A 12,397-nucleotide genomic window follows, 5' to 3' on the forward strand; every position below is an offset into this window, starting at 1 on the left:
ACAAAGCATAGAAAATGTGACCAAGCTCCTGTGCTGACAAAGGAAGATGATTATTCTGATTACTTTCTACAGAATTTGAACAGGAAGGAGTGTTAAGTCTCTCAGGGAGGCGGCCAGTAGAATACTCCCATGGTGCTTCAAATATCCCATTCCAAACTCTCAGTTTAGGGGCCATCAGCTCATTTCCATGAAGGTTTCTGGCAGGAGAGGGTTTCTTCTCTGATTAACAGAGGGTTTCCTCTCAAGTTAGCAGTTACTTACATTCGTAGGCATTTCAGTGACACCTTGCAACAAAACTTAATGAAATAAAGCAGCACTGAAAAAGACTTGCTATTTACTGAGTACTTGCTTTCAAGTACTATGCTAAACAGTTGAAATGTATTTTTATAATCTTTATCATACATGAGGCAAGTAATATTGCTTCCACTTTATATCTGACAGTCTGAAGCAGAGAGAGAAAGCAGAGACACAGAATGACCCGCCCACAGCCAGCTGCAGTTATAAGCAGTGGGTAGTTTTGAACCCAGTTGGATGGGTCCAAGGCCTGTGCTCTTGCTCCAACACCACATCCAAAACATTTCCCAATATCTTTGTTTTGTAAATAAGTCACTGCATAATGCCCAATATTGATAAGAACCAAATGTCCAAGAATCCCCATCTTTATGACTTTTTGCTGTGAAGTAAGGGGTTGCCCAGGACATCTGCCCAGCAGTGGGGTTGCAGTTGTTCAGGAGGATGAGGAGATGGGCATGGGCATTGCCTACCTCCCCCCACAGGCAAAGGTCTGAAGAATCACCTGGAGAACCCTAGGGAGCACTGACATCCCCATTTAACTCGAGGAGCAGCTCACAGCCCTATCACGAGTTACCACTCGCAGAGCAAACCAGGAAGACATTTGGGAAAAGTAATGAAGGACTAGACAATTTCACGCTTTCACAGATGAAACTGCAATTAAACTATGCATGCACGGTGCTTTGTTATTTTGGTAATACAGGGACACAATTTAATGATTCTAAGGATTTTTTTGTAGTTTTTTTTTTTTTTTTTTTTTTTACAAGTCAGGTGCCATAAACATTCAAATAATCCATCTTTTAAAAAGTACGTTTACAACATCAAAAGAATTAAGATGAAATATAAACCTTTCTACTTACAATTTTTATACAGATTAACCAAATCACAAATACCACAAATAAATGTTAATGTTAAATTGTAACAATATAATGAATAAACATTCAGAATCTTAATAAAATCTTCCTTTAACATTTTTAAACTTACCATTATACTAAATAATCTATGCAGAATTTTGGGGTACAATACCAAGAAGGCACCAACAGTACAAAGCAGATACAAAGCAGTTTCAGAACTTTCTTGAGTGCTCTACACAGATAAACAGCACAAAAAAAGGCAACAAGCTTTAGGTAAACCTGGTGCAACCCTGGAGGACTTGCTCTGGATTTCCATTTGTTTCTGACTCATCGTGTCAAGGTGAATGACGTAAGAGAAACCACATATTCACTGTCATAGCTTCTCATCTGAACTACAGGAGTATCATGTTTCAAACACCAGCATAACAATTTTAAAGCATATATGCTTTAAAAATGTATAAGCAAAAGGATTGCTCAGATTTTCAAAACCATTACATTTACAAAAATATTTCCCTTAAACTTGGGATTGCTCCAAAACGTTGATTTACAAATATAAAAGTATTATGGAAGGACCCAAAGCATGTGTGCATATGTATGTGTATATTAACATACTGTTACCATACTATATAAAAGTTACCAATTTAAAAACCATATTAACATATAAGCAAATAAAGAGAAAACAGTCTTCTCTGAATGGCTGGAATATTGTGTGGCATGTGGTGTGGGTAGTTTACCTTTGCGATTCCTTAGAGACAACCACCGGTGAGCCACATGTAGCTTCTCAAAGCTACCAGTTACCTCTACACCCACTGCCTGTGCCCAAGAGCAGAAGGAATGAGTGTGCACACACACCACATACTGTGCACTGCACACAGAAAAGTTGTCTTCTATCCAGATGCCACAAAGTCTGCGTATCTCTGCCAGCTTTGAGGACCTGTGTCAGGACAGAGTCCGCATGATGCGTTCTTTCAAATCCATCCCACTGGCTTGTTCAATATTTCTTTAAACTGAATGAAAGGACTGGAATGTTTCAACAGGAATTTTTTGCTTACATTTTAGACACCAAAAAAGCCATTAGTCTGAAAGCTTATTTGAACATACTAATAATGGGGGTGCTGTTCAGCATCACTAATATGAATTAAGATGACCTAATCTGTACATTTTTACAAATGTAAGAAGAGCCAAAATGATACGTCTACTATAAATGATAGCTAGCGCTTTTCATAGGTACCTCCGTTAGGACCATTCTCTGCCCTGTTACATTATGTTTGGCATGATTAATAAAAAGCACACAACTTATGGCTACAATGATTCTAGAATGAAGTTAGTGGTTTCATGCCAATCTGACACCACAGTACCAGGAAGGGGAATGAGAAGGAGCTTACAGTCTCCAAATGTTAGTAGCCAAGACTATGGTTTTCTATTTAGAAGAGGATAGCAAATTAACCTCATAATCCTAACTTTCCATTTAAAAAGTATAAAGAAGCAAGAGTAATAAAACTGTCAATGCTTTTTTAAAAATGAAAACTGACTAATCAGGTAACAGTCAAATCTCTGTGTCCTGTGAATGCTGTGTGGACAGTCTGATGGCAGCTCTGAGCACGCAAGTGAAAAGCGTGTATTTCAGGGCAAGAATAGAGACGTCAGTCTGTTTTCTGAGGATGAGCCAGCTATCTTTCTTCGGCCACAGGAGTGGTGAGTATGAGCACCCTGGGCTGGGTGGTGAGGATCACATAATGCCGGGTGGCCCTTCCCAATACTTGGCTATACCCAGTACTGGCTCTGGGGCACATGGGCCTGTCCTCTTTAGAAAGAACCAGGAGATCCAACCTGAGATGTTGGGGCTTCTTCATTAGGGTTTGACAGAATATTTGAGACCTAAGACTGAATGAAGGAATATGACAAAATTGATTCTCTGCTGAGCAGAGGTAAAAAGGACCCTACAGAAACACCTGTCTAAATCATCTTATATAAACCCAAGTGCTGGGCCAGTGCCTGGGTGGCAAAGTGAGGCCTGTGAGCATTTCTGTGTTCAGCACGACCTGAACCTGACTGTCCATTCAGACACGCTGATCCAGAGGAAAGCAACACTGAATCTTAACATGAATGTGAAGATAGAAGATGTACATTTATTTTCATGAATTACAAATGCATTTCTGTTCAAATTAGCAGGCAGTCTTTATATAACCCATTCTCCATTGCTGTCGAAAATCAAACAAGAAAAAAGGACAGCTGAGAAATGAAAAGCTAAAAATAGAATTATTTTTCCTAAATGATTTGCTAGATAGCATTTTCCGTGGAACACAACTGAGAGGTAACAATAGAGTTTTCATTTCAATCGTAGGCATGTGGCACTTGGACAGTCATCTCTGCACAGAAAGCTGTAACAGTCATGCGAGGGTACAGTAATTATTGAACAAGGCAAATTTCTCACCACAGAGAGCAGTGGGGGAGTCAAGAGGAGGCACCGCACTGGGACAGAACACCGAGTCAACTCCACAGTACACAGTGGCAGGAACAAATACTTAAAGAGATCAGTAAAATATGGATAGAGCTCCAAACATGACTTAGTGCTAGCTTTTTCTGATGGTCTGACTCAGCAGTATCAGAAATATTTGAGTACTTGACGACAGAACAGTGCTTCACGTCATGAGCTCGCGGAGGCTTTATTACAAATTGTTATATCGTAGGTTGAAAAATGAACTTGAGATGCTGACATGCTGTAGAAGGAAAAAGAATTGTACACTTTCTTATTTAAAGACGCAGTGTTCCTCTCTGCTAAATCCTCAGGCATGAATGTGGTTACTGAAACGCACACATGTGAAGTAGCTCAAGGGCGTATGTGCACCAGCGTGTCGAGTTCCACCCTGGGACATCCCCAGAAACCACCCACAGCTCGGCACTGCAACCTTTGTACTTCTCTCATCAAATGCCGAGTGAAGCTGCCACTTTAAGTCTTTTTGTAAGTCTTACAAACATTAAGTACTGCACATAATGCTTCTTGGCAAGTGTTACACCTCTACATGTTACAAGTGACCACAGTAAGTCTACGGAGTGACACTGTTGGGTGCAGTACTTACTTTTTGTTTAGAAAAATGACTGCATTTTCTAAAAGCTGGGAAATAGCACATACCTTAAATATGTTAGTGACTACCATGATATGAGAAAAGATGTGGACAAGTGTTCCCCAAGGATTCCCGAGACGGAAGCACTTGCTGCAGGCTGCAACGTAAGCCAAGGTATTTCCACAAGCTCCTGCTCTGGGGAAACAGTTATGGTCAAAAGGTGAAGTGCAAATAAGGGGCTGTCACTGACTTAAAGTGCCCTAGGTAGTAGCCTTCCCTATCATAAAGTGAGATGCCAGTGACTAGAGACAATTGGGGAAGAATCTCTCTCTGGTGCGGCTGCATGGTCAGCAGGGCATCATGTAGAAAAGGATTCAGGAGCGGGAGGAACCACTGCATCTTTCAAACCAGAAAGCGATTAGTGACTAAAGCAACAGCAAGCAGTAGGTGCACTGAAGTACATACTGCCGCAGGTCACCAATGGGTGACAAACACAGGGCTGCCAAAAGGAATTCTCTGGACTGAAGGAATTCTTTGAAAGCATAAAAGCCACAACTACCAGAAACCGCCCCTCCAAACGGCTCAAAGGAGTCAAAGTGGGTAAGCCGAGACAGGCTGGAGACAGGACCAGGGGTCAAGAACTGGGAAGAAGAACACCGATGTCTGAGCACGTCCAGTCCTCTGAGCCCTTGTCCTATAGAAACACAAAAGACCACTGGGTTAAGAGTGAACACTGAGTTAAGTTGTGAAAACAACATCGTCATCAGCTATCACAAAAGTGACAAAAATGAACTACATTAAAACAGCAGCAGCAGCAATAGCATTATGAAAATAGAAAAGGGGGCTGGGCGTGGTGGCTCACACCTGTAATCCCAGCACTTGGAGAGGCCATGCAGGTGAATCACGAGGTCAAGAGATCAAGACCATTCTGGCCAACATGGTGAAACCCTGTCTCTACTAAAAATACAAAAAAATTGCTGGGTATGGTGGTGTGTGCCTGTAATCTCAACTACTCGGGAGGCTGAGGCGGAAGAATCGCTTGAACTTGGGAGGCGAGGTTGCAGTGAGCTGAGATTGTGTCACTGCTCTCCAGTCTGGAGACAGGGCGGGACTCCATCTCAAAAAAAAAAAAAAAAAGGGAAAAAGGAAAAAAAGGCTCCTGTAAAATGGTCATTTCACTGGACAGACTTGGGCATGGGTAATACATGGCAGTTCTGAAGGAGTCAGGGTTGGCCCTCACTCCACAGGCACCTCCTCTCAACAGTTCTGATGTGGTTTCCACAACACTCGTAGGAAAGACACCACCCCCCAGCCTATTCTGACTGCAGTGTTCCCAAGATACCCTTCATTACCGTAAGATACCCAATACTACTCTATGGTCAAAATTAAGAGTCTAATGGCCTTTGTAAAATAATATATTTTTATGCAAAGGGTCTTCTGCTGCCTCCTATTCTTAGCAAGTCTCTCTAAATGACCAGCCAGGACAGAGTCAACAGCACAGGCAGGGAATAGCACATTAATAATGCTCAAGCTTTCTCTGATTGAGGGCAAAACAGTCCTGGTGGGAAGTGTGAGTGACGATAATGGGCTGGGTTTTGGAAAGGCAGGGAGCTGGTTCCCACAGGCCAGATGGGTGCTGATCATGGAGGTCAGAGGTGACCTAACAGCTATGCTCCCACGAGGCCTCTGAACCAGTCCTGTGAAAGGAAGCATTTCCCTCACTCTCTATGCCCAGCCAGGGCCCACCTGAAGCACCATACCAGGAAAGCACAAGCAGCATGCCTTCCCTTTGTTTTGCCAATGTCTCTACTTTTACTTGGAGAAATTCTATTTCAAATCTACTCTGTTTACAGGTTAGTGGTTCTCAAATGCTAGCCTCGAAAGCCCCTTGCTAGAGGGCTTGCTAGAACGAAGACTGCTGCTAGGGGTGGGGACAGAGCAGCCACACCTGAAGAGCCACTGCCTCATGTCATTTGCTGTATGTAATGGGTGAACTTCACTCCCAGCTATTGATCACTTTGTTCCAGGCTTTTTTTTTTTTTTTTTTAAGACAGAGTCTTGCTCTGTTGCCCAGGCTGGAAGGCTGGAGTGCAGCAGCACCATCTCGGTTCACTGAAACCTCCACCTCCCAGGTTAAAGCAATTCTCCTGCCTCAGCCTCCCAAATAGCTGGGATTACAGGCATCCACTACCATGTCTAGCTAATTTTTGTATTTTTAGTAGAAGCAGGGTTTCACCATCTTGGCCAGGCTGGTTTTGAACTCCTGACCTCATATGATCCACCCACCTCGGCCTCCCAAAGTGTTGGGATTACAGGAATAAGCCACTGCGCCCAGCCCGTCCCATCCTTAAAAGTGAAAACTGTCACTCAAATAATGTTCTGCGTTTTGTGGTTCGAAGTAAGAAGCCTGGTGGAGACGGCCAGTGGGCAACCAAGTGTCTCAAAACCCGAACAAAATAGACTCTTCCCTTTAGAGATTCTCATTGGTGTGAACTGTTTTGCAGCATGAAAATCTAGCACTTGTTATTGCATAGAGCACTTTCAGAGCAGTGGTTTTCATCTACCACTCAGGAGTTGGGGCAAGAAAGATGGGTGTTATAGCCAAACTCTGGACCTGGAGATGGGCAGAGAGGGAGAACTGATCTCTGTTATGCAGAGGTGAACCACAGCCAAACTTACGGGGTCAGCAGGAAGTTAAAGCTGCCCTAAAATGCTTTCATCTTCAACAAACCAAGGGAAACGTGGTTCATGCCCCTAGTGATCAATCCACCTGAGAAAATTCACAATGAGGCAGATGAAGGAGGAAGTTGAGCACTGGCTTCTACCTTCACCAGCCTCACAGGGTAGGAGACTGAGGACATGGTCTGGGTAGGAATGAGGCTTGTCACAAACAGTAAACATGTGCAGCTTTTAAACTTGCCCATGGAAATATTTCTAAAACTAATCCCTTTAAGCAAAATACGATGAACATGCTTTGACCCTTGGCCACCACTACAAATAACACTTGATTGCTTCCTCTACCGAAGGGGTCCCACAGCTGTGCTCTGTGGTCCTGGGGTGTATGTTTCTAGGCCTTTCCTGCTGCACCCAAGTGTTTAACCACGTCCTCCCAGTGTCCCCTTGTTTTACTGCACCTTTACCTCCTGAGCTCTCCCATTTAGAACTCCTGATCTCAGGTGTGTGAGCTGGGAACTCAGAGACAATGCTCCTCAGTATTGTGAATGAGTCCTGAGACTTTTCCCAAGCAGCAAGGCTAGTCACAGGCAGCGTGCAGCCTGCCACTGTTTCGTGCTGACAACATTTCAAGAAAATGGCATTCCGGGTCCAAAATACCTGGACTCTGCTTAGTTTTGCCACTTGATGTGCAATTTTGAACAAAGTGCTTAAGGGTTCCTCTCCTGTCTTCAGTTTCCTCAATCATAAATATGGATGCATACTGACTTTTTTTTTTTTTTTTTTTTTTTTTGAGACAGAGTTTCGCTCTTGTAAGCCAGGCTGGAGTGCAATGGCGCGATCTCGGCTCACCGCAACCTCTGCCTCCTGGGTTCAGGCAATTCTCCTGCCTCAGCCTCCTGAGTAGCTGGGATTACAGGCACGCACCACCACGCCCAGCTAATTTTTATGTATTTTTAGTAGAGACGGGGTTTCACCGTGTTGACCAGGATGGTCTCGATCTCTTGACCTCGTGATCCACCCGCCTCGGCCTCCCACAGTGCTGGGATTACAGGCTTGAGCCACCGCGCCCGGCCCATGCTGACTTCTAAAAATGTGGTTGTGATCACCAAAATGAAATGTTTATTAAAGAACCTATCCCATAGTTTAATCAGCCAATCCAGCCCCAGCTTCTCCTGGAGTCATGTGATATTATACATGATTAAATTATAAGTCAGGCTAGATGTTGGCAACTTGCATGGATAAATGCAATGCATGGATAAAATGAGATGGGTTGATGGGTGGATTGAGTAACAGATGGATATATCTGTGAGAAAACAAGTAAGATGTTAATATTAATTGTAGAATTTAGGTAGTGAGAATATGGGTGTGTACTTTAAATTCCTTCAACTATTCAGGATAGTTGAAAACTATCACTATGTCACTAAAAGAATGCTGGGGGAGGCTGGGTATGGTGGCTCACACCTATAATCCCAGCACTTTGGGAGGCTGAGGCGGGTAGATCACAAGGTCAGGAGTTCAAGACCAGCCTGGCCAATACGGTGAAACCCCATCTCTACTAAAAATACAAAAATTAGCCAGGCATGGCGGCAGGCGCCCGTAGTCCCAGCTACTTGGGAGGCTGAGGCAGGAGAATTGCTTGGACCTGGGAGCCAAAGGTTGCAGTGAGCCAAGATCATGCCATTGCACTCCAGCCTGGGCAACAGAGCAAGACTCTGTCTCCAAAAAACAAACAAAAAAAAAGGCCGAGCGCGGTGGCTCAAGCCTGTAATCCCAGCACTTTGGGAGGTCGAGGCAGGTGGATCACAAGGGCAAGAGATCGAGACCATCCTGGTCAACATGGTGAAACCCCATCTCTACTAAAAATACAAAAAATTAGCTGGGCATGGTGGCACGTGCCTGTAATCCCAGCTACTCAGGAGGCTGAGGCAGGAGAATTGCCTGAACCCAGGAGGCAGAGGTTGCGGTGAGCTGAGATCGCGCCATTGCACTCCAGCCTGGGTAACAAGAGCGAAACTCCGTCTCAAAAAAAAAAAAAAATAGTTGGGGGAAAAATCATGTGAAGCACACAGGGGAGCATCTGCATGTCTTCTATGCCTGAAGCAAATGAACACATGCAGGTGACCAAGTATCTTTGCCATACCAGGACTCTTAAGAGTAGTGGTGGACCCAACAGGGATACTGGTCCCTGGCCTTGCAAGGCTGGCTTCAGGAGGCATTCTGCCAGCAACTACATCCTGTGGTTCCAGGAGCAGCCCTGCCTCTGTCTTGCCGTCCTTGCGCCTGTGGTGCTGCTTGTCTCTCCAGCGGCCTGGCCAGTTGGCCCCTAAGTCCCTGCTATCCAAGGTCCTCCTGTATCCTTACTGCCCTCGGACTCACCTGAGCCACCGCTTTAGGTCAGGCAGCTACCTGTGAGGGAGAGCCGGGCTCCTGAGGAAGCAAGGGCCACAGCCTGGCCTGGCCTCTCTCTCTGTAGCCCCCTCTTGCCCAGCTGTCTGGCATGTCTGCCTTCCGGGTTTCACACAGCCGTGTCCTTCCTCAACCAGCAGAGAACCTGACTGTCAGGTTTCAGCTGCAGCACATCTGCCTTGATTTGGCCACGCTCTTCAAGGTTTTAGTGTCTGCCATACTCTCTGGGGCACACCATGCCCGTGCCCACCTCTGGGACCCTGTACACTCCTTGTTGTTTACATTTCCTGTGATCAGCCTGCTAGAAAGCAAAGCCTGGGTCTTACTCATCTTTGTTCCTTTCCTACATGCAATAGGAAGTGATCAATGCTGATTAAATGATGAAAAATGAATTACCACGTCAACCCCAGATGCTCTTTTATAATAAAAATGTGTACAGTTATGTGTGTGTCTTTCTCCCCTACTATGTGGGCCCCTCTGAGGCCTCGTTTATGTCCTGCTTGCTCCGCTTGCTCTTGGTGTTTAACGCAGACTAAGCAGGCAGCATCCCTGACCTGAAGCGACAGAGAAAACAAAATAACTGCAGGCCACCAGCTGCCTGAGGGAAAATAACTGTGAAAGGAATTGTGAAGGAAGAAAAGCAACAGAAGTTGCTCAGCTCAATCTTCGAGGTTCTGTAGGGGGCCAGAGAGGGAACCTCTCAGGCCATCTAGGTCTATTGTGACCACAGGACTCTGCTGCTGTAGAGCACAGGCAGCACAGATAACCTGCGAGTAAATGCAAAGGCCCTGTGCAGCTCCATTTACAAAAACAGGCAGTGGGCGGACCAGGGTCTAGTTAACCTGATCTTGTACAGACACTGGGACTGTGTCCTAGAGCCTCATGGAGGGAGAGGGGCTCTTGAGAAAGAGACAACTGCTCCACTGTGAGCACCTCACAGAGAAGCCAGGGAGGAAGCTCTGTGGGGACTGCAGGTGTGAAAATGGCTGGATCCTGGAGCCCAGCTTTCTGTCAGTGACTGAGTGTGCAAATCACTGTGGCTAACACCTCCTCCAACTAGAGAGCCACACGTGTGTAGTGCGACAGAAGACATGGACCAGCCCACCCCCCTGCTGATAACAGGCTTCCCAGTCACTCCGCAGGGTTTACGGGTAGCAGTCCACTGCATGTCCTGTAAGAGCGTGACTCCACAACACTTCCCTAGGGTTAGAGAGGTCGTCTTTTGGGGTGCGTCTGCTGTCAAAGCAGGCTAAGCAAGGGCTTAACAGTGCAGGAGCCCTGACTCCCCCATGTTGCTAGGTTTAGAAAATTCGGAGCCTTTCAGACTTTGCCTTTCCTCCTTTCTCTTGAATCTGCCACTTCTTACCACCTTAGTTCTAGCCCAAGGCTACAGCCCCTTTGGTATGGAAGACTAGGCATTTGTTCTTAGCTGATCCCCTACCCAGTTTTCCCTCATTTGAACTCCTTCTGCTTTGATGTCAGACTTCTAAAAGCATCATTTTCCATCCCTTAAACTACTGGTGTCTATTCCTTATCAATTCCCCACTCTCCTGCCCTGCCTGGCTTTCAGGGCTCTCTGCTTGGAGGCTGTGTGGGTCATGTCTGTCCTTGGCTCATGTCTGCTTGGTTCTTTGTTCTCAGTGATGGGGACTGGACACGTGTAACTGCAACATGGTTCTGTCCAAAGCATCTTCCCAGCAACTGCTTCTACCTTGGCTCACAATTCTTTATTCACTCCTCCTTTCTACAGAGTTCTAAACACAAGCCCCGTTCTCTCTCCTCTTGTCATATACTCTCTAAAATCATGATTTGCATTCTTTTTCTGTATAGTCTTTGAGACAGGGTTCACGCAGGATGGAGTGCAGTGATACAACAATCGTACCTCATTGCAGTCTTCAACTCTGAGGTTCAAGTGATCCTCTCCTTTCAGCCTTCCAAGTGCTGGGATTATAGGCATAAGCCATTGTGCTGGGCTTACTCAATTTTTAAAATCTACCAATATTGTCACATTGTTCACCACTCCTTATGTCCGAAGCACATGCAGCTTCTGTGCAGGCCCATATAAATCCCCCTGACTGGCCAGCCTAGCTCCCTCTTCTGGAAGAAGTTTTCTCAGCTCTCCTGCCTATACTGCTGGTCTGAACCGGTAACAGGGTCTGGGCCCCTTGTATGTGACATCAACTGTAGGTCCCAGCTAGAATTTCTGAAGTGCAGGCACAGAAGACTCTAAGGCTAGATTTATTTAACTGGTGGCTCTGCTTTCCATGGGAGGGAGTCCTGAGGTGAACCCTCACCAGAGTGATGCTCGTCTAACTGTGAAACTGCCCTGGACAGACAGCAAGGAATGGATGAGAACCAAAGGATGAACAATCTAGAATATGAAAAAGTTCTTTCCAAATAATCATATTCACTATCCTTGAGTAAAGGAGGTACCCATGAGTTTCTAATAAACAGGAGAGAGATTCCTAAAAGAATATACGTAACTTTCTAAATAACTTTTAATTCTAAATTAAAAAAAAAAACACCTTTCAATAAGGAGATTGGAAAATAATACAAAACAATGAACCGCAGGGAACACAATATTCTAGAAACAAAAGGCAGTGCCTCCCTTGCTAGGGTTCACTGTATTAAAGCTCCATGTACCTGACAAATTTAAGATCTGTATCCTGGCTGGAATCTAGCAGTCTCTTCAAAAATTAGTTCTTTGAGCTTTTCCTTAGGCAGGTCATCCAATTCCATGTCAAACTTGAATGGTGCTTCAGCGATGGGCTTTAAGAGAAAAAAAAAAATTTAACAGTCAAAAGTTGTTATGGGTAGGGCACTAATTTACTGATTCATAAAATGACCATGGCTTAGATCCTGAATTTATACAACAGGATTGATGTCTCATAAAAACTTAAGAATTGTTGGCCAGGCACATGGTAGCTCAGGCTGGGTGTGGTGGCTCACACCTATAATCCCAGCACTTTGGATGGCAGAGGCAGATGGATCATTTGAGGTCAGGAGGTCGAGACCAGACTGGCCAACATGGTGAAACCCTGTCCCTACCAAAAATACAAAAAATTAGCCGGGTGTGGTGGTGCACACCTGTAATCTCAGCTACTC

The 12,397-nt window shown here is 45.0% G+C and overlaps 1 protein-coding gene across 2 annotated transcripts in view; it reads right to left on the reverse strand.

Annotated features, from left to right (window-relative positions):
- Positions 1–951: 951 nt before the first annotated feature.
- Positions 952–12,397, reverse strand: part of MAPK1 (mitogen-activated protein kinase 1) — a 105,658-nt gene continuing 94,212 nt past the window's right edge. Inside the window, exons 8-9 of one of the 2 annotated variants that reach the window (XM_039462362.2) lie at positions 11,936–12,061; positions 952–4,904 (exon numbers count right to left, since the gene is read on the reverse strand). In XM_039462362.2, coding sequence (XP_039318296.1) covers positions 11,945–12,061 — 117 coding nt within the window. In that variant the 3' untranslated portion in view covers positions 952–4,904; positions 11,936–11,944. Of the gene's footprint in view, positions 4,905–11,766; positions 12,062–12,397 lie in introns of those variants that run through there. The other variant, XM_074390883.1, reaches the window with a different exon arrangement.

Source organism: Saimiri boliviensis, chromosome 21, assembly GCF_048565385.1.
Source record: "Saimiri boliviensis isolate mSaiBol1 chromosome 21, mSaiBol1.pri, whole genome shotgun sequence".
Lineage (NCBI taxonomy): Eukaryota > Metazoa > Chordata > Mammalia > Primates > Cebidae > Saimiri > Saimiri boliviensis.